This window comes from Plectropomus leopardus, chromosome 5 (assembly GCF_026936395.1).
Source record: "Plectropomus leopardus strain MGB_pleo_1.0 chromosome 5, ASM2693639v1, whole genome shotgun sequence".
NCBI classification, from domain to species: Eukaryota; Metazoa; Chordata; class Actinopteri; order Perciformes; family Serranidae; genus Plectropomus; species Plectropomus leopardus.
In genome coordinates, this window is record NC_142180.1 from 13,327,691 (window position 1) to 13,355,000 (window position 27,310).

A 27,310-nucleotide genomic window follows, 5' to 3' on the forward strand; every position below is an offset into this window, starting at 1 on the left:
TCTAGAGTCCTAGTTTCCCAAATGCATCTTAGCAGTGTGACCATCTTAAGTCTTGCATGCAAGCAATTTAAAATCTCTTTGATGGAGAGTGCTTTCTAACGTGTCATGTAGGGTTTGCTTAAAATATGTGGAAAAGCTGTGCAAAACTTAAACCGTACAGCAACACTGAAGGATTTCATGTACAGTACAACTTAACAGTGTTAATACCATGCTAACAAAATTAACCTTTAGAGAGATCAAGCCCGTAAAGAAAAGCACACACTAGGCTCATACACTCACAAGATGTGAACAAAAGGTAATGTTCTTACACTCATTTCCTTATAATCTTTTAGCAAAAGTAAGACTGGATGCAAAACATCCTCAATACAGCCTCTCCAGGATGAGGTTAATAGGAAGATGAAGGTCTGTATTTTTGACAGTGTTTAAAATAGCGCTGTCTGGATTTCTAAATACCAGGGTGTACCGTAATACCATGATACCACCCATGTTTAGTACACACTCGCTTTGGTTGAAAACAAGGAGCATTCAGGGTAAAATACATGCAACTTTTCATTATACACTTGCTGGCCACGTAAGAGTAGCTTTCCTGAAGAGGTATGCTTATGACCACTGTAATTAGGACATGAATTGGGCAGGGACTTCTTGTGCATATTGTCCCTGTGGGTTCAGGTCAGCTGTTTTTAGTAGGTCACATGTCTCTGAATCTCTTCTATGCTATAAAAGAAAGGAAGCCCCGCCATCAGACTGCACCTATGATCGTTTATGAGAGCAGAGCTCCAGGAGGCAGAGAGAGCCCACAGTTGATTTATACATCTTGTAGAGTGAGATGTTCATAATCACACTGCGTTATCATACAGAATATCCACACACGTGTATATGCTTGCCGTCGACTCCCACGTGCAATGTACCACTTTGCCATTTAGGGTTCACCCCCCCTCCCCTCCCGTCCTCACGCCTACTAAGCTCATCCCAGGTGCCTGCTTTGCCCGTTCAGCCACTCTGCCCACCCACGCCCTCACACACTCAGTCCCAGCGAGCAGCGGCGAACGTTTTCCCCGCTTTCTTCTTCTCCTCTCTACTCCCACCCACTCCAAAAGGCTGTGAATCACTGGCTGACACGCTGAAGCACCAGCAGGGCTCTTGTGTTTTTAGATGGAGAGGGACTTACATCTCTCTTTCTCTTGGTTTGTGAAGCAAAGCCCATTATTACAGGGTTTGACTTGCACTCAGGTACAACGCTGTGCAGCTGTAGGCTTACATGGGTTAATGCATGTGCGCATATGTGTGTGTTAGAGTGTGTCTGTTAGTGTAATACGGCGTGCGTTTGTGCCAGTGGGACTGAGAGAACAAATTAATTGTTCTCTCATGGAAACGTTGTTTAGCACTTAGTGGAGTGATTCATGCATCTCCAAGATCAGCCTGTGCAAGTGACAGGCAAGTCCTTGCTGTCTTTTCAGAGAACCACTGCTCAATGATTCATGTCCCCCAATCTGTCAGCACTCACCGACTATTGTACGAGCTGCAGTTAGATCAAAAACGGACTTGTCCTGAATGCCTTTCAGATTAAAAAACAAAAAAGTCTTTGTTTATGCTGATTTGCAATCGGACATAAAAGATATCTTGCATATTTATAGGGTGAATGTGTGTCAGGTGCATTTCTCTCCTTCTGATTGCAGGGGGACGTCGGTTTTTGATTTGTAGTGCATGTCTTTATGTGAGGACGTGATAGAGTCTTTACAGAAACAGCCTGTTGCTGATCAGAAGATGTAGCCTGATGTACCAGGAACAGGATTAAATCCTGATTTTTTTTGTGTCTGGGTTAAACAAGTAATAGTTTTTTATAACATATCAGACAATGGTGCCCATTTAAACCTCTCAGATCCTAAGAGGATGTCCTCATGTGTGTTTCTTAAAATCTCTTTGTGGTCATTTTGTGTCTTAATGTGGTCTTTTTGTGGTCAATTTGTGTCTCTTTTTTCACTTTTTGGTCTTTTTGTTTTTCTTTGTGGTTATGTTATGTCTCTTTGTGGTCATGTGTCTCTTAGTGATCATTTGTGTCTTTTTGTGGTCATTTCGATACTCTTTGTGGTCATTATGAAACTCTTTGTGGTCATTTTGAGTGGCATTTTGCAGGTGCCTGTGCCCAGTAGGCTTGTAATTAATCCATTCATGGTTTGACCAACAGCACAAAACTGGAAGATACAGAATTCAGTTTGACTCTGGCTTAATAAAGTTTCGAGCCCTCACTAGAGGATGTTTGGCTTGAAAATGACTGGAATGATTGACTGATTATCAGGATATATAAAGATATATTTTCTGTTGATTTTCTTGAGCTCAAGAAGAAGTCACTTCTGTTAGCATGGCATCCTGCAATACTCTTTCTCCTTGAAATGATAAAAGCTGATATCATTGCCTTTTGGAGGTTAAGTCATTCGTACTGTGGGTTTCATCATGGCGAGGGAGCGTTTGTCACCCTTTGATTTGCAGGAGGGAATATGTCTGTGACTTGGATTTTTAGAGCTTATGACTTAGAATCAAACTGACACATAAAGATGTGTTGAGTCTTACACGAAAAAAAATGCTGTTCTTCCTCTGTTCTTTCTGTCTAAAATGACTTTGAATGTCCTTGTCGTTGGTCTTTTGCACTCTGGAGTGAGCGTAAGCCTGATTGAAGCGTTCTTACAATCGGTGTGTGTCAGTTACACTGGTTCAGCCACTTGGCAAAGTGAGATCATTTTCACCCACTGACAACTGTGATTGTCTGGACTCCGATCTGCCAAGAAATGCTTCACACAGATGGCGAGAGAGAGAACACGGAGGTTGGATGATGGAGGTTGATTTCTCCGTCTTCTTACAGGCCTCGGCATAATCGCACCCTGAATATTTCCTTTTTGTGGGTTGATGTGTGCTTGCTGACATGTTTGTGGGCCTACACAAGTGTGAATGCATCTTTTGGGTGTGAGTATACAGTGTGTGTGAGTGTGTGTGAGCGACTCATGCAGCCTGCGGAAGCTACATAGGCATTGTGAGGACTCGGCAGGGAGCTCTGTTCCCTTTGTGTTTGCCAGGAGCAGCTTTCCACCCACGGTGGGCAGGCAGGCAGGCTTGGTTGGCTGCTGGTTTGGCATTCACTGGATGACTTGGGTAGAAAGGAGGGAGGGCACGCAGCCATTCATGGCCACATTATGCACATGGGGAACAGGAAAGCTATGATGGTTGAGAGATATTCTCCAGTGAATACCTCTCTCTCTCTCTCTCTCTCTTTCTATCTTTGACCAAAAGAATAAATGTGTTAATTGGGCTTCAGAACAAAAATAAAAACTGAGTTTCTCATGTGCTTCAGTGTGAGCACATATTTACTAAACTGCTGTCTACAGTGTACTAGTTTACAGAGCATAAAACACTTGGCAGACTCAACATATAGGTGATGATATCTTCACTCACAGGATCAGAAGATTACAGTATTAAAGAGGTAAGGGACTGTACTTTAGTTATCAGAGTAGGGGGTGGCTGGGGTGTGACTTTTTTTTAAATCTCACGACCCTCCCTGGAGCTAAGTCATTTTGGCTGAATGCCGATACTGATATATGCACCTTTGTTTTTTCACCGTATTGCAGAGAACATCAAGTCTCTCCTGCTACTGCTTTAACCTAGGTTGTGTGTAAAACACGCCATATGTATTCTTTTGTAAGACATTTTAAACAAAAAGTTCAGAATTCATCACACTTTAACAGACTCTGATAATGCTCTCCCTCAGACAATCCTAATGATAGCCAAAAAACAGGGAGAATTTGACCTTTTACAACTAATTTAAGCTGCATAATTCAAGGGCCATCTTACTGCCTGTCATACTGGCAGAAATGTTCATGTCTGGCCAAGGCTAATATTTAATTTTAAAGCTGTTATCTGCGGATATAGATAATGTGTTGATATTGTGCATCCCTTGTTCCTGGCTATTGATAAATGGTTATTTTGTATGTTTTTTTAAAGCATGCCTTTTAACCTTTTAAAACCTGGTGCCACTTTTCTTGTGCTGCTTTCAGATGCCTTTTGCAAGTATTTGAACCTTTGAACCTTGAGCAAATTGGTGTGATTTCTTTCAAAAAGATGGGGAAAAAGGCAAGAGTAACTTGACAAGAAATGTCCCACAAATTACAAGAAATTGGTAGATCAAAATTTTGTTTACCTGTATTTATATATTTATAATTAAAATTATTTAAAAAACTTATTTCAATCAGTTTTTAAGTTTTTTTTTTAACTTTTCCGTTTTTCATTTTTATTTATTTGCCCATTTTAAACAGGAAATCCGCTTTTTTCCCCTTTGTTTTTGACAGAAATAAAGCCAATTTGTTCAGGTTTCAAAGAGTTAAACTTACTTGCAGGTTTGAAGGTTCTGATATTTAAAACACACGCAAGAAAAAAATAATTATTTGAAGTGTAATGTCACTCTCTATGCCAAATCCAAAAACATAACTCCCTCCTCAGCGTTTAAAAAATAGCCTTTTTAAAGTGTCCCCCCCGTTTGGCACCACCCCGCTCATAAATAACGAACAGTCCCTTAAAAACATCAGGCACTCACTAAAAACTGCCTCCGTGCGCACTACACTACATGATGGTGTTATTAGCTGATTTATTTGGCTCCTTTACATTCAGCAGACGGTTGGGGTCGCCAGGAGTCCGCGAGGTGAAGTGACCATGGAGAGACCATGCGAGCCGCAAACTGCACATTTAAACTCACAACTACTGGCTACCGCCTCCCACCAGTTTTACCCTAAAATAAGTGAATAACGCACATAATGACATAAAATCATCCATCATGTTTTCAGTTTTACTGTTTTCTTGAAGCAGCTGAATGTCTTATGACCAGCAACAAAAACAAGAATAAATACACAAGTTAAAATGTGATAAATAGGCAAATATATAGATAAAGGAAGTATATAAATAAATGTTTGATTCTAATAATAATGCATAGAAACACATCACTTGTCCAAACTGAAATAGTCTCTTTTTGGCATGACATTCGGGATATGTTTCTCTCGCTCTTTCTCTCTTTAACTCACAGACACACCTCCCACCTGCTCTCTCTCTTTCCTCTCTCTCTCTCTTTCCTCTCTCTCTCTCTCCCTCACACTTTTCATTCAGCTACCCAAGATGGCGGCAGCCTCATCCATCCAGCCGCCGAGCCTTCACTCTTCTCTAGCCGGGGAGAGCGCACTTTCCCCGGAGATGGACAGTCCCGAGAGCCGACAGCAGGAGGATGAGGAGCCGGCGGCCGCGCAGCCCTCCGACTCGGAGATTAGCCTCCGCGACCTGCCGGACCTGGAGCCGGAGGAGATCGAGAGGAGGCTGGCCAAAACTCGCCAGGAGCTGAGCAACAGGAGGAAAATCCTCATCAAGAACCTGCCGCCCGACACCACCAACCAGGTACGCGTTAGAAAAACTAAAGCAAAAGTAGCGCGGCTCACTTAGTTTCCAGTTTTTACGCACAGTGAGGCTCATTGTGCGTTCGTGGCGCTAGTTAATGTAGTTTGCACTGACCATCGCACTTTTAAAATGCACCTTATTGTGCGGTGATAATACAGACCTCGCATCTGATGCTCTATAGTGACCTTAATGTACCCCATGATCTGCTATTATTTAAAACTCATACCACTCAAAAGCCACGTCTTTATAAGGAACTTTTGTTTTAAAGTTTATTTGAGTAGATCCCAAATTTACTATTGCATCTGTCTAACAGGCTGTTGGATTTTTCTCTTGTGTAGTTAAAACAAGACTGCCTGTCATATGTGTAAGTCTGCATACTGTCCAATGTATGTGAGGAAAGAAATCCCCAACTGATAACAATATTGCAAAACTTGCACTAAATATTGATTTACTTTTATATTTACATTTGTGACGTAGACAGACCTTAAGTCATTTTATAGATGTTTTGCACTCATTTGACTCGACCTATAAATGTCCCTTTGAACTCCGAAACAGTGATGGTTAATGAGTGTTTTTTAAGTTGCTTCTTTGAAAAGCTGTATGGGGCTTTGAAGATTTGCTGCTTTTTCTTGCAACATGAGTAGATACTGTGGATGAAGTCCCCTGCCTCTTTCATTCAGGTTTACCTATCACTGTAATTTTCCACCAATATTAAAAACTAGCCAGTTATATGGGATTGGTCAAGTGAGAAAAGCAGGAATGGTTTTGTTGACGTGGGTGGTGGTGTTCTTGCGAGCAGCTTGGCATTACAGATTGACACCACTACTTTGCTGGATTTTTTTTTTAATTTATGAAGCAGTGCATTGATACAAACATAAGTTTTTGCCACTGACAGGTAGCATCTGTTGTGATTCGACTTTTTCCTCGTAACATTTTGCAGCATAAATTTTTACATGTACAATGATAATCAACAGTGCAGTCAGCTCCCCTCTACAGGCGATATTGTATGGTTAAAATCCTCACCTGTGCCACTTGTAATACATAAATACTGTTTTGAGCAATGTAAACAAGAGTTACATCTACTTCAGCTTGCTCTGATTATGTTTTTGAAGACATGATTGATAAAATCCACAATTTCTAACTTAACATATTTACACAGTTTGCTGAGATCAGATTTCGGTAAAGCAGAGGAGTCAGTTTATTGTGTTCGTTTAATTTCCATGGAAGAACTTTGCATCCGTGCCTCTCGTCAAAGACCACAGTGACATCACTGTTTATAATTTAAAGACCTTTTTGGCTTCTTCTGCTCCGAAGTGCCATTCATCACTTGTGTCAGCATACAAAGGCTCCATAAGGGGCTGATGGTGTGTTCCTTCAAGCACCAAACATTCTTAGAGAGAGGCACACTGCCAAGGAGAGCCAGCACTCTCCCTGGTGTTTGTGTGTTTGGAGTGTGTGTTTAAGGAGACAGGGAGAGAGAGGGAGTGTGAAAGAGTGCGGCTGCATGGTGTTTGTGAGAAATGAGAAACAGGGGAGAGAGGGGAAAAGACATTTGGAACAGGTGAAGCTACAGAAGTGGAATTTCTCTCTCTCGCTCTCGCTGTATTTTCCACATTATTCATGTGTCAGAACGAGGGTGATATGTTTAGTGAGCCTGAGCAGAGCAGTCGGGAGAGCAGAGCTGCGTGAAGCGTGCCCTGCTGAACGTGCCACATGAATTTATCTGTTTAAAGGAGTAGTTCTAGACTCTTTCTCTCGGGGTCTAAGTCGCTGACTGGTGGTGATACTGTTGAAGTTCAGGCCGCGTGTCTGCATGTGTGGAGATTTCTCTGCGATCCAGCAGCTTGTCAGAAATGTTAACGAAAACGTCTTAAACCACATAGCAGCATACACTCCCAACACAATCAATTTAATGGTGTGTTTAAAATGCTCAAGTTGCTGCATTCATTTTCTTTGAAAGGCTGTGATGTTCCATCACAGAATCTGTAGCCTGAGTTAATGTCCGTTTATCAGCAATAGTGCTTCACTAATTTGTTGATTAATGGGATTGCAAGTGAAATACAAAAAAAATTATAATAAATTATCTTATCACCCAACAATAAGAAACATTTTCTAATTCCAGCTTCTCAAATTGAGTAATTTGCTGATTTTCTCTGTTCTATGTAATATGAATAATTTGAATGAATATTCTTGGTGTTTAAACTGTTTGTTTGATGAGAAAAAGCTGTGAAAATATCTCTTGGGGCTTCTGGGAAGTTGCTCGGTCCCGTACAGTAATCCAGTGATATTGAGCTGAAGAGATTGTGTTGACATTACAGTATCTTCCATAAGGTTATAGATTTATGGCGAAGGAAAGACGTCGGCAGTCTTACATGACCTGTCTGATGGACTCAACAACGCCTTGCAGACTCCATCTCCCATTCCACTCATAGCCGTTGCCCCATTAGAGAACACTATATCGTAGATTGGATACACTGTATGTGTGTGTGAGTGTGAGGAGCCCATGGTGCACTGTGTCAAATATATGGCCCTGCTGACAGTCCGCGTTGCAAAGAGAAGTGGGGGGATGGGAACAACGGAGAGAAGAGTGCAGTGAGAAAGGAGAGATGCGGAGACGGGAGAGTTGGCTGAGAGGAGAGGAAAGGAATTAGGGGTGAAAGAAGAATGTAAAGGAAGGAGAGTAGAAAGAGGTGGTTGAGGGACAAGCAGGTCCTAGCATTTTACTGATTAAAAGTCCACTATTTAATCAAATTCCTTTTTGAATCAGTTATTGGGTATAATTAGGTGTGAGTTTAACATTTTAAAGGTATAGATAACTAAAAACTCAAAGATTCAACTCATTTGAAATCAGCTTTTCTTGAGAGAAGCAGTTATATATATATATATATATATATATATATATATATATATATATATATATATATATATATATATATATATATATATATATATATATAAAATACAAAATTATTAAATGAAGCACAGTTACAATAAAGTTACAAAAAGTAGTTACTTACATAATGATAATAAATACACTACTTATATAATAATATTTAATAAAATATGGTTATCAGGAAGTTAAATAAAGTACATCTATAATGAAATTTTAAAGATTATTGTTATAATTAAACAAATCAGAGCAGGACCCATGGTGCTTTAATTTTGAAGGACCTGGTTTGTTCTTCTGGAAGTGTCGATGTTTTTGTTGTGGTGATCTGGTCAGCAAGTGCATGTTTGTGTTAGCAGACAGTTAAAGCGTGAGCAGGCAACAAACAAACCTTTCTGCAGGTCAAATATTACTAATATTTGCCAGTCGCACTGGTGCTCCACGGTCACAAAACGTGACTAAATAGTCATGAACGGAGCTCTGCAAATACAAACACATGCCTCTGCTGCTCACACTACGGCCACTATCAATCACTAGGTTAGACTGTTACTGCAGCACCTTTAAACATGATGATCAATTCACTGTAAGCTGGAAACACACTCACAGCTCTCCAGTTCATACATTAATAGTATTTGCAAGTCTTTGTGGTGCTTCATGGTCGCAAAATGTGACTAAATAGTCAACGTCTGGTGCCCTGCAAAAGCCCTGCTTTGTGTGTGTGTGTCTGTGAGAGGCAGACAGCCATAGAAGAAAGCGAGAGAACCAAAATGCTGGTGGCTTATAAAAACAATGTGACAATTAATACTCGATGTTCACAATATAGTAATTTTATATACTGCATATGGAACGAGTAAACCAGCTGTAACCTGTAAATGAGATGAACAGCTGAAAATATGAAACTGTGGTGACCCACATTATAGAGATGTTATAGACATTCACCAGAGACTGCTGCTCTTTTAAGAAGCAGAGTTCAGAGTTGAGAGAAGGGAGTTCTGGGAAATGCAGTTTCAGGGTTGTTATTGACGCGGCTTAGCCTTACAGGCTTGTTTACTGCGAGTTTGTCATGAGCTTGTGTTGTTGCAGTTTTGAAGTGAGAGTAAACGGACTGGACTGGACTCGTTTTGTAATTCCTGCACTCCCACAAAACGTTAATATGTATCTGAAATATTATTTACCTTATTCCTGATGGCGCTACTGTAGAAATGATTATGGGTTCAACTTCCGGTGGAATAGCGGAAGTTACAGCAAGCTAGTTCATCGCATTGACTTCTATGGATGCTAATCTTGGTGGCTAACCACTAACGGCAGTTCTTTAATAAAGTAACAGCAAATGCAGCTTTAGTATATATTTTGATATTGATTCATCCAAATGTGTGGTTAAGGACGAAATTTATTTATTTTTTTTTAAAGATTATTTTTTTGGGCTTTTATTGCCTTTAATCAACAGGACAGTGCGAGTGTGAAAGGGATAGAGAGAGAGGGGGAGACATGCAGCAAAGGGCCAAGGCCGGACTCGAATCTGCGGCTGCTGCGGCGAGGACACTGCCTCTGCACATGGGGCGCCGCACTATCCACTGAGCCACCAGCGCCCTAAGGGCAAATTTTAAAATTGAAAATTGAGATTTTCGCCTCCACTATTAGTTCCCAAAAAAGACAGTTGTCATTCATTTGGAAGTAGTTTCATTTTTGAGGCGTCAGATCTCAAACAGACCACAGTCCTGCAAAGGTTATTTAAAGGCTGTTGCAACTAAAGGACCACTTTGTCTCAACATCTCAAAGAGAGGCAGCAGCCGAAGGGGAAATGCGTCTCACTCTGACATGCACGAGACCGCGTTAGCCCACAAACAGCTGGTAAAAAGCAGCCGACATTAGTGGAAGCATTTTCCCCCTGTGTCCTGTAAGGCAGGACAGTGACCTGCAGCATATCTGCAGTGTTTCCCTACAATGTTAACAAGACTAGAGACCCCTCGCCATGCCGAAACGTTAGCAGGGTTTTGAGTAGGACTGCAAAGTACACTGTATCTTTTCCCTCAGGAGGTAGAAACAAACTTGCCAAACCCTCCCGATTTTCTCTCCCAGTGTCCTCCCGACGTTCCATCTCTCCCCGTATTTCTCCCGATTTAGAGCCCGCGACCACGTGCGCAATCTCCACTCTCTTTGTCTCCATCTCTCCGTCATGTCTGCTCCTATATACGAAAGAGGGAAATTTGACAGAACATCCAACAGCAGCTGGTTAGAGAGTAAATACTGAAAATGCACAAAAATAGTTATTGTTTTGTTTTTATGAAGCGTGTCTGTATACAGAGGTGCACCAGGTGTGTGTGCGCATTTGGATACTAGAGCGCAGCTCGTGTGACATATTCCTGTCCGAACCAAAGTAACTAAGCCCAAGAGATTTGTTTTACTAATTTCAAATACTGACAAAAAGTGGGTCTAATAAAAACATCACACAGCTGATCGAGAGATCCATCAGAGCAGACTGAGAGCAGCGCAGTAACAGACCTCTCGTCCAGCTGCTCTCTGCTGCACTCCTTGTTATCAGGGGGGGATTTAGTGATTTGGGGGCCTGGTGCCCCAGCCCAACTGCCTTGCTTTGATTTCCCTCATTCTCTAACTCTGAGTGATGGTGGGCTGTTGGCAGCTGTAGAAGTCATGCTGCTCTCTAAACCCTCAGTGTAACTAATATAGATGAGTGCAAGTGATGTAGAAACACTGAAAGCTGTTTCTGATACAGTTGCACTGCATATTGCCAAAGATAAAATTCATGTAAATATGTTTTGTGAAATTACTGCAGCCTTCAGTGTTAAAGACAAGTTTGCAGCTTGCACTTAAACCACAAAAGGGAAATTCAGTTTACTATATTAACAGAAGCCGTTAATTTTTACTGCTAAAATCAAAAGCAAAACTTGAGAAATTTCTTGTAATTTGAAGGAAAAAAATTTGACTAAAATCATAAATTGCGTTCAGTGTGAAAAAAACAGAGATTTTACTTTTAGGCCATATCGCCCAGCCCTAGTTTGGTACTGCAACTACTGGAAACCCTGACTTCCGGCTCAGCACCGGAATTCTCGCCCATATTTCCCAAGTCATCCTGGGGGCTAGGAATAAGGTGACTAGGATTACAGGTGTAGCATACCCTTTACCCTTTACATTAAAATATTGATACTGTGCACTAGGGCTTACCCAGATGCTGTTAAGCCTCAAAGCTTCAGCCACTGCCATGGTCATCAATGTCCAAATTGGTAATCGAAGCTTCGATTTCTGTTTTGTTTTTCCACTACTAAAATGGTGGAAAGGAGGTGGCAAGACACAAATGTCAGACACAAATGATACCAGTGTTCACAGTGCAATCATCAATCCCTACTTGGAGCATGAAATTGGCAGTCTGCTAAGGAAAATGAACAGGTGAGATGGTTATTGGCTATTGCAAACTTTCTTGAGGCATTTTGTGCCCCTTAATATCATTCTCTGTCCTCCTGTGGTTTTTGTAGGTTTGTAAATGCAGCGCAGACGAACTCTTCATGAGTTTTTCCCCCTTAGCTGCACTTTGTGGAGTTTGAGTCACAGGGTTTATAACTTAGAAGTCGATGCCATCAGAGCAGATCAGATAGATGGATGAGAGGAGCAGCTGCTGCAGAGGCAAGTGAAAGCAGATTTTTAGAAGGAGGATAATGAACAGTCAAGTTTCACTTTCACTGCACCTGACGTTCTGCTGCTCCGTCTGTGCCCAGAGTACGGTCTGTGGCTACAGACTGTGGTCCAGTGAATAATTGAACAGTATATATATTCCAACAGTGCTCCTAATGAATAGTCCAGGTCTAAAAATAAAAAAAAGACAATATATGGGGGCAGATGTTAATATTTTAGGGGGCTTACACAAATAAATTAATGTGTGGGACACCCTGGAAACCCTTCAACACCCTGTAAACTTGGAGAAACTGCTTGCAGTAGTCCACCTTTTCTTCCCTTTCTCTAACACTTTTCTTTCACACACATGCAGCAGCACTACATCTTACATCAGCTTGGGTGTGGATGGTTGATTCGAGTGTAGGGTAGAAATATGATTGAACGCTCTAATCTTTCTCTCCCATTTGTTCAGTAAACAAAGGTCAATGCAGCAGAACCAGAGATGTCATACTCTTCCTTGTCAAAAGCTGATGCACACATCAGCATCACGATGCAAGTCATAGCTGCTACTAAAAACTTAGGCTGCTAGCTTCAAGCAGAGATAAGAAGTGTGCTGCAGAGGTCTGGTAACCTCACTTTCTAACTCCACACCTCCAGAGTTTTCTTTTTCAAACTTATAGACTTTAGCCCCAGACAATCCTGACTCAACTGATACTTGGGGCAGTTTATCAGACTTTGCACAGCTCGGTCTGGAGCCACAGAAGACTTGTAAAACTTTTTCACATATGTAGTAGTACTTCCCAACTAATAAACAGAACTTGATGTGTCGAATCGGTGCACTGTTTGGCATTTTACCAAGGGATAATAGACATTCAGCACTGGCTATAAATGAGAAGCTGCCACATGAATGTTTTGTACATTTTGTTTAAGCAAAAAGAGAGAAATGTTTCACAGATTAGAGTCAGAGTGTAGTGGATCAGGGAATTTTTGCCACCTGGAGTATCAATTGAAAATTGAATTTGCTGTCAACTAGACATTTGTTGGTATTATCCCTCACCTATTTCCCACATGCTAAGTGAAGTTGGGCGTAGCTCTAGTGAGAGCTAAAACCAAGTATTGAGCATGAATTTTGCCCCTACCCCAACTGTGCACCCCAGACTCCACTTGAATTTCAAAAAGAATAAAAATGATATTTAATCAAATCCAAGCACGTAGTGTAAAAACATTTGCAGATTCACCGGAGGGTAAAATAAATGTGGGTTGTGTGTGTGCATGGGGAGGAGGTTAGCCTTCTAAGGACTTCTGTTAAGTTCTTGAATTATTCAGTTTTTCAGAAACACACAAAACTTCTGCAAGATGTGCATGTGAACATATTTCTGTTCTTTGAACACCAGGCTGAGAGTGTGTGTGTATGCGGTTGTGTTTGCATATGTACAGGTAAACACAAATACATGTAAATGTCACAAAGCAGCGTGCGCTTGAGCTGTTCTCTTTCCACCCACTCCCTCCTCTCGCTTAACATGCTGTGATGTGTGTGTGTGTTTGCATGTGTGTGTCAGTAGCAGATGTTCATGAAATCTGCCCCTGCGGACAGTGGGCAGCCTTCATCACCTTCATCATGTAGGAGCCAGCGTATGTAGCTGTTTACTCTGGCATTAGTCACCTCAAAGTTTTGCAGTTGTTTGTACCACAGTTTTCCTGCAGGCATTCAATAAACACCTGTTTGACTAACAACTGTTAGTAAAACCAAAACAAACCATTTTTATTTTTACTTTTTTATTGAGACGTGTAGGTGAGCTTAATACAGGTGAGATAATGAATCTTCCGCCGAGCCAGTTGAAATAATTGACAGTAGTGGAGAGGGGGCAGTGTTGTGGGTGATTTGGTTAAAATCAGTGTCAGGATATTAATATGGGCAAGATTTTAGATTGAGTAAATAATATATGCACTTAGTCAGATATAAAATAACCAGACTAACATCCAGTACAATCAGCTGTTCCACTGTTGTGCATTAAATCAAATACACATTATAAAAACTTCAGGTACCAATATTGTTTTTTTTAATTTTTTTTTTATTTTGTTTTTTTTTTTTTTACAGTTTTGCTGAAAACAATGAACAATATAGTTAATATAGTCTGGAGTGTAAGAATTAGGGGATTTAGTGGTATCTAGTGATGAGGATTGCAGATTGCAACCAGCTGAAAACATAGAATAATGCAGTTTCACGTTACAAATCAGTGATTGGCACATCAGAAATAGCGCCAGCCTAGCACCTGCCAATGTGTGTGGATTTTTTCTCTGACAACTTAATATCTAGACGTTCAGGAGGTTATTATCAGGAGCCAAATTAACCACAGAAGTCTCTTCCTCTCCAAAACAAATGGAGCTGGTGATTTAAACCACTAAATACACAGAATAAAGCTGTATTTAAAAAAAAGTGTCTTTCCAAAGCTTTCCTCGCAGAGAGGGTGCAAACTATGGTGGCCTACATGAAAATGCAAATTGACCTATCTAGAGCCAATGTTTGCTTTTTCATTTTGCGATACTATAGAAACATGGCGTTGCAGTTTGGTGATCTCCGTTGACAAAGATGCGTTCCATATGTAGATAGAAACATCTCATTGTAAGGAAACAATAACACTCTGATTCTTATTTTCAGGTGATTATACACTAAAGAAAACATACTTATTATATTACGTTGTATTTCTGCCAATACATCCCCCTAAATCCTACACACTGAATATTTAACACGATATGTTCATATCATGATGTGATTCCAAGATCATTTTGACAATTTGATGATAATTTCATATGGGCACCTGAAAGACAGTAATTGTTACTGCATGTATTTGACAAGAAGTTCATTGCTGTGTGTTAGTGTGAGATAGAGCAGGTGGAGGGGCGTTTGACCCTGAGCCTGCTGGTTCCCCTGTTAACTAGAGTTTTGGATCCTTGACGGTTATTCAACAGCAGTTGCTCAGATGACTGGAGTTTGATGCTTTCGATACACAAATCCCATGGACCTCATGATTGCGCAGATGACACACATTGTAATCGTCTTTTGACAATGGGACATTATTGTCAGAAGTGCAGGTTCTGTCAAATTGGAAACACCTGACCTCATCCACCACAGAGTCAACAGCATAAAATCCAGTCAGTTGCAGCTCTGTGGGGGCAAACACCTCAGTAATGAGAGAGGCCAAACCAAAATGACAAGAGGAAGTCATGCCAAGCTCCCAATTTTGTTACCCAAGAACAAAAAAGCAAATGGCAAATCCAGTAAGTGATGACTGGAGTGTAAATACTGCTCATCGCTCGGTCTGATGGATTTCAATTTCTCTTGTGAGATGCTGGTGGCAGAGTCAGAGTTATCAGCGTGAACCCATCCATCCTCTGTCGTGTCAAAGGTTTATTTTCATAAATCACTTCCAGGTTGTTGGATTTTTTTTCCACCCACGGGAAACAATAGGATCTGTCATTCTGTCAGATAAAAAAGAAAAAAGAGACAACAATGTCAGTATTGTAAACCTTTATAGAATACGAAAAGAGAACTTTTTGCCCAAAATGTCTTTTTTAATCGTCCACCTGTCGAAATGCAAAATGCCTCTAGTAGTTTGCAGGATCGCCTTTAGCAGAATCAGAGATTGTCCACACATAGCAGAGTATTATTGTAATTACTGCTTTTTGAATTATTTATGTCCGATCTAGCCGTGTAAAATTCAATTTCTAGTGAAAATTGCTTAGTGTGACGTTTTGATGACATGTAATGTGTGCAAACCACCGTGCGAGTATTAAAAAGTAACTGCTAGTTAGCGGATGACTCAAAGAACAGATGCTGAAAATGTTCAGATTTGAGAGCTCCTAGAGAGCAGAGGACAACGTCAGTCACCATACAACAAGCACAGTAAATGCCATGTCATGGCTTTGTAATTGTTTATTAAGTGCTGCCGACGCATATTCTATGTGTCACTCTAGAGGCCGACGCTGTGATGTTAAACATCACACCCGTCACGCCTCTTTTGCTTCTGTGAGGCCGGCATTCTGTCCAAAATTGGTTCTGTGTAACAATGCAAAGGCAGCATAAAGAAGGGACTTCGTAGTGGCTCTATAGCAAAAAGTAGAAAACGGCAAATATTTTCAATGGATGGTTTAGCATCATTTGGTCACCAACAATGCAGCTTCAATAAGTGGCCACGTATTTACCAAGATGAATGAGAACACAGATAGAGGCTCAGACATTAAGAAAATGGTGACCGTTGGATGTTTTTATTATTTTTTGACATTTTTTTTTGTTTATTTCTGTGATTTCGACACATTTGTTATAGTGCATGTCCCTTTGACTTGTCAATAGTGAGTTTATTGCGTCTACGTAGTGACATCGCTGATCACCTTAGAAATATTCTTAACAAAACTATTAGAACGGTAATATTTTTTCATTATATTTCAAATCTGTGTATATGCGATACAATTTTTTTCAAGCCACAACATTTGACCAAATATTTAGGTTAAGTCCAGTAATGTGAGGTGTATTTTGTTTAAAGCCAGTGAAGAAACCAAACTGTGTGTAATGCGAGTTCAGAGGAAGACATTAACCTTTCCACATCCAGCCTGGTGACGTGCATTGTGCTTTCACTGGCGCCTACGAGTACAAATGACTACAAGAGGCCATTTAGCTTTTATGTCTGAGAGCTTCTCTGCCACTCTCCACATATCTCTGCAGTGGCAGAGCTGCAGTAAAGTATAGTTTTCTGACATTAATGCGTAGCCACACTGTGGATAAAGTGCTGAAACATGCTGAAAATAGATGATAATGGAGAGATTTCAGCAGTGTTCAACACCCAGGTACAATAATAATCTTAGGTTGTTTTGTCTTATAATTAGTTTACCTGGAGGCTAGGATTCAGCACATATCAAGTGTGCACTGCTGATAAATGAAACTCAAATACCTCTCTGTTATTGTGTAGAGACTTGCACACATTCTAAAATGTATTATGTGGAAACTCCACACTTTGGCTATTGCAAGCAAACAAATATAACAAATATTCTCGCATGATGTTTTGACTCAATATCAGCAGGACTTTGTTGATATGTGAGGAGTGACTGCCGCCTCAGTGGGGGAAATAACCTCCAATCTAAGCCCTGTGGCTTCAGGGCCAGAGCCAAGCAGAGATGGGTGGGTGTGGATCGGGGGAGGGAGGTGGGGGTCACACTGGGTGACATCAGAATCAGTCCTGTCTCAGGGCAAGCCACCTGCTTCCCCCAGCCCGCTGGTTTTGTCCTTTATAAGATTAGATTAACCAGCTTCTCTATAAAATAAGTGAATTTGAGAAATGGACAAATAGAAGCAACAGAAAGGGTTCGACCAGGCAGCAGCCGCTAAGATGCAGTCATTTAATTGCCAGTATTTCTGACAAGATGGAAGTGACATGGAAAACGTCCTTCCCACATGAAATACAAAGATGGCATCTTTCCCCCATAACAAATAAAATCTTTATAGGTAATTTCACTTCCTCCAATGGGTGTTTTGAGGATATTGTTCTGTTGAGGTGTTATTAAGGCATAAACTGAAGTCTATTTTGAGACCTGTTTAGTCTGATTGAGTCAATCACACACGATGATAATAACTGCTTATAGCTTTGTGCTACAGCAGCCACCCTCCCACTTGTTTTCAGGAATTTTAGATTTTTTTTATTCTAGTATCTATCTCAGAAAGGTGGTAGCGAATGGTACACTGAGCTCTAGGCTTCAGAATATTTCACAAAAAATTCATGAATAATGGCAGAGATGCTAAGGCTCCATTGGGAAAGCATTTGACAGTCACAGAAAAGTGGAACTGCTGTCATGTATTTTATAGCAGATAAATGTTGTATATGTTGGTTGAGTATTTATATGGCCCAAGCTAGGAGCAGGTTTCTACATACCAGGACCAGTGCTTCTGCCCCGATTTATGCTATCTGAAAGGTGCTTAGATTAGCTGCCGATCACAGTCCTTATGTTATTATCCTTTAAGGAACAGTGAAGATTTAGTGGCATCAAGCGGTGAGGACTGCTGATTACAACCAGCTGAAATTATTCCTGATTAAAATTCCTTCATCGTTTATTCTTCAAACAAACACACCCAGTAATTAAAACAGGTAAAAACCCTGACAAGCACTTTTAATGTTACAAATCAGTCTTTGTTGGATGCATTTTGGCATGTCTGAAATGGGTGCTTGCCCTGCAACCGCATTGTATGCTCATCTTTTTTTTTCTGATAACTTAAGATCCAGACATTCAGGAGGTTTTTCTACTGGGAGCCAAATTTTCCTCAAAGATCTCTTGCTCACAACAGTCATTTTTAGATGAGTATACACTTAAGAAAATATGCTTATTATATTATATTTTATCTCTGCCAAAACATTCCCCTAAATTGTAAACACTGGACCTTTGAATAAGTGCATGTTCAGGTATAGCACAGCCAGGTTAAATCATTCCTAGACTTAGCATCCTTCCCCACTTACTGTACTTGAAAGGTGGACGACATTACGCAGCATTAGTGAGTAAGGAAACATAGGGCATTGCAATGGCAGTTCTTTTCTGTACATGCTAAGCTAATTGCAGGGAATCTTCATGTACAGATGATTCTTGTACAGTCAGGGAGTTCATTCAAATTAGCTGGCATTAATTTATCAAGGTTTCACAACCTTTCCATTTACCCAGTAGAAACAATATAAACAGGAAAGATGTGGCTAAGCGTATGTAAATGTGTAACTACCTGTATGGAATGTCGACTTTTTACACACAATGATGCACTGTGGGGGTGTGAATACTGCACAAAAATGTCAACAGGTTTCAAGGTGAGATGCATTGTGCACCATGTGACTGCTGAGGATGAGTATGAGTTTCCCTTTTCCTAGTGTGCTACTTCACCGCATTTCTACTCTGCTGGAAATGAACTAAACTTAGGAAAAGAAAAAAAATATGACTTAAGATGTAGTGATAGAGAACTTTGTGTCACTGTTTTAAGTCAGAAAAAAAGAGTGTAACAGATCTAACTGTTCTCATGTGTATTCTCTGTCCCCTTGTAGGGGGGACATGAAAATGGAACCAGACAGCCAGTGCTTAGTCGAGCAATGCAAAAGAGCAAGGGCAGGAGGAAGCAGGAGTGAGGGAGAGGAGTTTAAGGGAAGGCACAAGGACAGGCAGAGAGAAAGAGACAGAGACGGGAGAGAGCATGGACGAAGCGAAGGATGAAAAGAACAGAAGAGGAGCGGAAAACAAAACAAAGTTGTTAAAAGGAGGAATTCCATGAGTGCCAGTGCAGAGCGAGAGTGTGAAACTAACATATAAGGTGTGAAAAGAATGTGTTTGAGAGCGAAAGAAGGAGAGAAAGGGGTAAAAAAAAACGATGTGTGCACTTGTGCATATTTATGCTTGTCTGCTCTCAATATGTGAGTGTGCACGTTTTCGAAGAAGCTCTCCTGGCAGGCGTTTGATAGGCCAGTGATCTGTGCTGTGCATGGTTTGAGCCACCTGTCACACACAAATGCGCAAGCACACAAACATGCACACACTCAAAGCTTGGCTCAGAGGGAGTATGTAAAACAGTGTTTTGGGATCTATTAGGGATGCATTGTTGTAATTCCAATGAATAAGTAGCAAATTGTTAAACTATGTGTTATAACTGAATGCGGCTGTTAGACGATTTAGATGTTTTATGTTCGTTTGAAAGCGGGAACATTTTGCACCGCCTGACTGATTCCATTCATGCATTCATTATCAACGTTAGCTGTTTTCCAACAAAGTTGTTGCTTGATTCCTGAGGGGAAACTTGGAAATGGAATCAGAGCGAAAAAATGAAAAGAAGTAGATTTTGTTTGTTTTTGAGTATATAAAAATACAGGACCACATCACTTTAATGAGGCAGTGGAGTGCTAGAAATACTGCTTGATACATGTAAATAATATTTCGTATTTCAGTTATACACAATTGGGCTGTTTAACATGAGGTTGAGTATCAAAATTACAATATAACTTCAATTTAAAAAACAAAACAAAAAAGTACTCAGTTCTGCATTTATGCTGCTTCCAGTTTGCTGAAATACCAGAAATTGCTGGTTGAATTAAAAAAATTAAAGGACATTGTTTACAACATTCTTTTATAGGACAAATTAAATGTTTAACTGAAGACAAAGGGCACCAATAAAAACACGATGGTGACTTTTTTTTAAAGTACAATGTTTTAATGGCGCTCTCTTTCAACCAAGGCTAAAAAAATGAAGTCAATGAGGAAGTTCCAAAAACTGCATTTCATCAAAAGGCCACTTGAGGCTGACCGTCATGCCTTGAGTTTGGCATTTTGGCCATTGCCATGTTGGTTTTTTGGAGCCAGAAATGCTCGTATATTGACGGGAGGGCGGAGCTGTGGAGGACTGAGAAGCTCAGGACACTAACAGCAGACAGACTGTCACTCAAAGCCCTTAATTATGCATAAATTAATAAAACATGAACAACCGTAAAATTACTTTTTTTTTTTTTTACCAGGCTGTAAGCATGTTTATTTTTCTGTGATAAAGTTGTGCATTTGAAAATGGGGTTCTATGGGGATAAGCTGGCTACCAGAGCCAACCTTTAAGTGGCCATTAGAGGAGCTGCACTTTGTAGCACTCAAGTGTTGGCTTCATTTTTCAGCCCCAGAGGGGCCCAACTGCCCAACTTTACTTCAGAATCAAACATAGTTACAGCCTGGTACAAAAAAAAAAACGTTTTCATCTCTACAGCTAATTAACATTCATTACAACTGTATATTGGCTTAATTTTTATATAACTTCATTGTTTACATTTTATTAAGGCACAAAGTTCTGCATATTTAAGAGCGGGGCTGCTTGAGTGACTGGCTGCAGTCTTTGAGTCAGATCCACACCTGGCTCCTCCACAGCTCCAACCTCTTATCCAAATATGGTCACTTCTGGCTCAACCAGAGATGGCAATGGCCAAATGCCAAAATGGCAGTCCACAAACCAATGGCAGATGTTGCAGTTGCTGTGTCCATTATGTATACAGTCTGTTCTTTCAACTAACTCAAAAACTTTCGTGATCTGGTAATCACATAAGCTGACATTGAGATTATGATAAAAAGTTGTTTGTTTTTTAAATTATGCATTTCACGGCTGAAGGCACAGCACTTAGAGTGGAGCAGTCATTGAAAGTGAAATTCATGTTCTCAAGCTCCCTCCGACAATGCCGATACAAAAGTTTTAGGAAAATGACAACAGAAGTAGTATGAAGGTAAATTACCAGTACAGTGAGTTGCATCATAGTGATGATCTCAAAAGTTCAACAGTGGAACAATAACAATGGAGCTATTGTAATGCTAATCATTTGAAACTGCAGCGGTAGAGTGTGTGTGTGTGTGTGTGTGTGTGTGTGTGCGTGTGCGTGTGCGTGTGCATGTGTGTGTGTGTGTGTAGGAGTAGCTCTCTGTTTGCTGGCAGACGTGGGCTTCATCCTGTTCTCTCTCTGTAGCATCTATCACTCCATCAGTAGGTCAAGGACACAGTTACTGCTGGTAAGGAGGCCATGCAGTGTGTTTGTCCCCTAATCCCCCCCATACTTCCGTCTCTCCAACCCCTCTCTCACCTCTCACACACACACAGACACACACACTCACAGTGCTGAAATGATAGCCTACTGTTTCACTTTCCCCCAGTGGCCCTGTTTGTGTTTGTAAGCCACCTCATTTATGACTGCGGGACGAAAGGAGAGTATGTGTGTGTGTCTCTCTCTCTCTCTCTCTCTCTCTCTCTCTCTCTCTCTCTCTCTCTCTCTCTCTCTCTCTCTCTCTCTCTCTGTGTGTGTGTGTGTAAGTAATGGATGAACAGGTGTCAGAGTAAACACATTTCCTGCCCACACTTGGCTCTTTGGCTGGTGGCTTTCTCACCTTACATTACATCACCTTGTACACTTTCCACTGCAAAAAAAAAAAAATAACTAAAACTAGCCAAGGAAAATTCTTTCTCTGATTTGATCTCTATGGGATGCTTGGAATACTTTGTGCTGCTAAGCATTCAGCATCTTGTGTGAAGACACTAAGGCAGGGTGGTTGCTAAGTGGATGTCCTCTGTTTCAGTAGAATTCTATTTAAATCAACCAAACATCTCCAGAAAACTGCATTGTTCCGTCATCTGACACCTACAGCACCTAGCAAATGTGGAAGTTATAGAATTGCTGCATCTCAGTAGCACTGACTTGAACAAATACTGGGAAATAGAATGAAGCTGTATCTTTGTGTGTTTTTGTTGATAAGATAAAGGACAAGACAAAAACAAACACACCTCCCACTCTACATTTTGACTGCATGACTGAAAAAGAATTGATTCCAAGGTAAAGTGTGTAGTGTTTTAGCTAGTAGATGCTTCTTGAGGCTGCATGTGCTTGGAGGTGTTTCATGACTATTTTCTTTTGTAGTTGAATCCTTCATCCAACAGAAAGCTGGAGTGCACTGACATTACATTTATTCATGTGGCAGATGCTTTTGTCCAAAGCGCCAAACAAATGAGGCACAAAAGAATAAGTGCTTTTGCTCCATGTTCCACCTGACACTGGTGCCACAAGGCTGCATGTGATAAGTGCATTGCAAAAGACAATTGTTTTTGTTTTGAGAGATGTAGAGAGAAAGTAGGATTGAGAGATGTAGAGAAAGACCAGATTATGGGAGTAAATACTCTTCAAGAGGTAGGTCTTCAAGTGATTTTTGAAAACAGAGGGGGATCTGCACTGCTGACAGAATCAAGTTCAGTAACTGAGTAATGCAGTAAATCAGTAATGCAGAGATCACGCTATTTTAGTCCTAAATTTTCACATGCCAAAAGTTGTTGGCGAACGCCAACAAAAGCCCCAGATCAGAGGCAAATCGGTCACAAATCACTGTATGTATATTTCCAAAAATGCAGATGCCCAAGAGATATATAGCAGGTTTAATATCTTGACCTGTCTATGAGTCCAAGTCCTGTAGTGTGATTAGTTATGACGAGCACTGACAGCTGTGATGATCGAAAGTAAACCCCTCCAAGATGTTGCAATGTTGTGGTCCCAACAGTTAAAGCAAATTTTGCCAATCTCCATGAAGTCTGAGATTTTTCTTTTGTGTTGTGTTTTATTTTTTTTTTCCTGTGTTTTTTGTGATTGTATGTGTAAAGCACTGAAAGCAGTGAAAGCAGTAGGAGACGGCCTTTCAGCGATACCTTAAATAATAGCAACAGCTGATTGACTGCAGTGTTGTTGTCCTTCCACAGTAACAAACAGCTTCAAACTTTGAGGGAAACACTGAATACTCATAATAGGCTCTGAATCCAAGACAGCATTGCAAAGTTTTTTACAATTTTTATCCGTCCCCAAAATTTCACTGCAACTTCTACTGTGGTTTTGCATCTCGTCTCATGTTTTTTTTGTTGTTGTTGACATTATGTAGATTGGGATTCTTCCTAGTGAAGTGTCATGTAATATGGGGACTCCTGTTGCCGATCACTCGTGTAATGTTAAAAACACAACTTCAAGGAACCTCAGTATAAAACAAGAAAGTGGTGTTATGTGAGCAGCACAGCAATTTACAACTTTGGAGGTGGTATAATGTGTAACCAGTTGCACCACACATTCATTGAGAATATGTGAGATTTGGGTAGTTTTTGCATTGGTTCCTTTAAAAGCCTCTATGGCCTGTAGTTACTTGTAGAACCCTTTCCCCCCTGATTTTATGTTCCCTTATGAACCTACACTCCAGCTCCATGGAGTGTTACCAGGTGTCAGGCAGGGCTGCTATCACATTCCTTATCAAGTTCCTTCTCTCAGGGCAGTTTGCTTTAGTACCACACCAAATGTGTGTGTGTGTGCGTGTGCACGCGCAGAAATTGGCTTAGGGCTGGTGCTGGGGTTCTGACTGGACCTGCTGGAGAGTTACTTAGAGCGTTCAAACACACAGAGAGACCATTGCAGCTCAGCATGGAAAAGAATGACATGCTTAGTTATACTATAGAGCAGCTTGACATACAGGAACATACAGGCTTGAACAGGAAACAGCTTGTCCTGCTGCTTCTGCCCACATACTGTCCAGGTTCTACATCTAATCACAGTCATGAAGACTTGTAATGGGGGCAGGAGAGGTGTCTTTTTAAATGTGTAATGGTTAAAAGTCTGTCAAGGTTTATGGTTACTATGTCCATCTCTGCAGCAGCAAGGGGGATAAAATGTAGCTCTATTTGACTCAAAATATAAAATCGGGGTCAGTTTTATAGTGTGAATGTTTGCTCACACTGTCTCTGTACTGAGCCCAGTGGCTGTTTTGAAACACTCGTGATTGTCGCTTAGCTATTACGGCAGTGTTAATTAGGAAGCTGTTGAAATACCATAGTGAGAATCTCAATGAAACAAAGTGGAACATTGTAGAACAGCGTGAAGGGATGTTGTGAAAGTAAAAGATCATTAAAACATGGAATGTAAAAAGGAAATAGTGCGAAACAAACTGGAATATCATAAAAACGTCCAGCATGGTGTGCTCAGCTGGTAAATTGTTTGGCTGAGAAGAGAGGCAAGATTGTTTGGACTCCTAAAAATAGTCTTTAAGTGTCTGGTAATGTGCCAGTGCTGCGAGAGAAACTTTCAGCTCGATTTAAGTACAGAATAGCACAGGGATGAGGGATAAAATGCCACCAGAGAGAGAATGAACAGTGAGTGGCATAATTCAACCTTGTCTGACTGTCACTAAGTACTCTGCAATGTTATTGTTTTGGGGTTAAAAAAAAAGATGAAAGCAGGGGCTATTTGTACAGCTTTTCTTCATTAGAATTTCTTTCATTTTTATGCCTCCTCGCTGGTGACAGCCATTGCTGGAAGGCTTTATGTTTTTGGGTTGTCCATCCATCTGTCCCATTCTCGTGAACGTGATGTCTTAAAAACGCTTTGAGAGAATTTCTTCAATGTGGCACAAACATCCGTTTGGACTCAACAGTGAACTGATTAGATTTTGGTGGTCAAAGGTCAAGGTCCCTGTGACCTCATTGGACTCTTTTTGTGAGCAAGAATGCCTTGAGATAATTTTTTTGAATATGGCACAAATGTCCACTTGGACTCAACAAAGAACTGAGTAGAATGTAGTCTGGACAGACATGGATGTGAATTGTATCTGTAACTTGACAGGTTTGCAGAGGCTCACAGTTTTGCACACCACTTCAATCGATTTCTTATGTAAATTCTCATGCTTTTGCTCATCTTCTTCTCTCATTATTTCTTGCATATAGGAAATCAGGTTTTCTGTCTCTTACCTTTTAATGTCAGAATTCTAGTTAATACAAGATCCTGAGGGGGAAAAGAAAACATGAGATTTGATAAAGTAGAAACACTGTACATTAAGAGAATAGAAATATGTTAGCACTGAAACAGAAGTATAAGCAGGTATAAAAGAAGGTTTGCAATTACAGTTTAAAGCACTTTGCTTTAATCCTCACACATTTTTTACAGGCATGGTGTGATCTAAATAGATTAATCCAATATTATTCCTATTGTATTTGCCTTGTTAATTTGTGTACAGTCCTGCGTTATAATGTGTTGATTTGACACACGTCGTGTTTGAAAAAACTTTGAAAACTTACTAATAATTCAATAATATTCAAAGTCATTTTTTACTATAATTGAGTGCTATGAATTTCCACTACAAAGGTGGTGATCACTGCCTGTGTAACGTTTTCAAGATAATTCAGCTTAATTTATGTGTTTTCTAAAATGAGGCTTCATTTGTTTTGTAGTGTAGAAACCTTCCTTGTTTCATCAAGTGAACTGATCTTTTTAAAAGATCGGAAATTAGTTGAAATGTTTGCAGTGCACGAGCAGCCTGTTCACTTGTTTTTAAGAGAATACGGTATGGACTCACTTACAAACAAGTAATGTTATAAAATGAAGATTTATTTTGCACTGTTTTGGTGTTGGGTGGTTTCTTTTCTCCCCTCAGATGATTGTTGATATGGAGTAAAAACAAATCCAAAACATAAAAACCCTTTTTCCTTCTCTTCTCTTCTCTTCTCTTCTCTTCTCTTCTCTTCTCTTCTCTTCTCTTCTCTTCTCTTCTCTTCTCTTCTCTTCTCTTCTCTTCTCTTCTCTTCTCTTCTCTTCTCTTCTCTTCTCTTCTCTTCTCTTCTCTTCTCTTCTCTTCTCTTCTCTCCTCTTTGCTCTCCCTCCCTCCCCTCTCAGCTCTTTCAGCTCGCTCTGCTCTGATTTTAAGGGCGAGTGAGCTTGACCCTCTGCGTGGGCTGCCTTGCATGGCCCTCACTGGTATGGAACATGCCTGCTCAGTGCGTACATGAGTGGGCCAGGTGGTGGTTAGAGAGACAGGAAAAGAGAAAAAATGTTCATATTGGAAATCCTCATCACTTCAATTGTTGTATGACCACTTTTATGTTAATGTGATAAATGGAAATGCTAATGTTTTCTGTTCATGAGACATCCCAGATATGTCAAACCTGCTTGTGTGAAAGGTGATCATTGTATCACCACTGGTTGGCACATTACAAAAATGAAGGTCATTTCTTTGTTTTCATCTTTGAATGGAAGCATAAAACATGGCCAGCGTTAAGCTGACAGTAAAGTAAAGCACAGGATTCGGGCAAAATTAGCTGACATTACAGGAAAGCCACATCAGTTTATTATTTTAAAACCTATTTATTTGCTTTAAACCCGCTCTTGAATATGCACCTAATACACATTTATTTACTCAATTTCAAAAGTTTTGATCAAATTGGATTGGATAATAATAAGAGAAAGAGTGAGGCTAAGTGCTAAAGAAGTAGTACGGAAGGGCAGAATGTCACCACATCAGACAGACATGATCATAGTGAACTCAGTGTGTCTGCTTTGGAGATAAGAGTTTGAAAGTCTTGCCGGATGTGCATCATACTGCTTCAGACTGGCCATTACGTCTCGTCTCTGCTGGCACTTAACAATAATTGCTTTATGCTGAAGTGACCTTCAGTGCCACAGAGTTTAGATGGCTGCTCGCAGGTTGCTTTAGCTCTGCGGTTGTTGATTTATTCTTGTTATGTTTTCTTTTGTTGCTCACTGCTCAGTCCTTGCACCTACACTGTGCTCCTGTGGGATCTGGAACTGTTGGACAGGTTTATGACTGTGACTGGATCCATGAGGTTGTTCATATCGCAGGAGCATTTCTTAAAAAAAAAATGTTGCCAAGCTGTGAGCAGTTTGTGCTGTCAGTTAGTTAGTACTGTGTGCAGTAGAGTCTCTGCGTGGCTGAGTAACAGTGAAAGCCATCAGGAAGGTACCGAGGCTCACAGTTAGCAGTGGAGTTCATGACACACACAGACAGGGTGTGAGGATCTCTATTGCACCTTTC

The 27,310-nt window shown here is 40.5% G+C and overlaps 1 protein-coding gene across 2 annotated transcripts in view; it reads left to right on the plus strand.

Moving 5' to 3' along the window:
• raver2 (ribonucleoprotein, PTB-binding 2) overlaps positions 1-27,310 on the plus strand; it is a 117,717-nt gene that overhangs the window by 4,824 nt on the left and 85,583 nt on the right. The window contains exon 2 of one of the 2 annotated variants that reach the window (XM_088077541.1): positions 5,063-5,424. In XM_088077541.1, coding sequence (XP_087933667.1) covers positions 5,063-5,424 — 362 coding nt within the window. The remainder of the gene's footprint in view (positions 1-5,062; positions 5,425-27,310) is intronic. The other variant, XM_042482901.2, reaches the window with a different exon arrangement.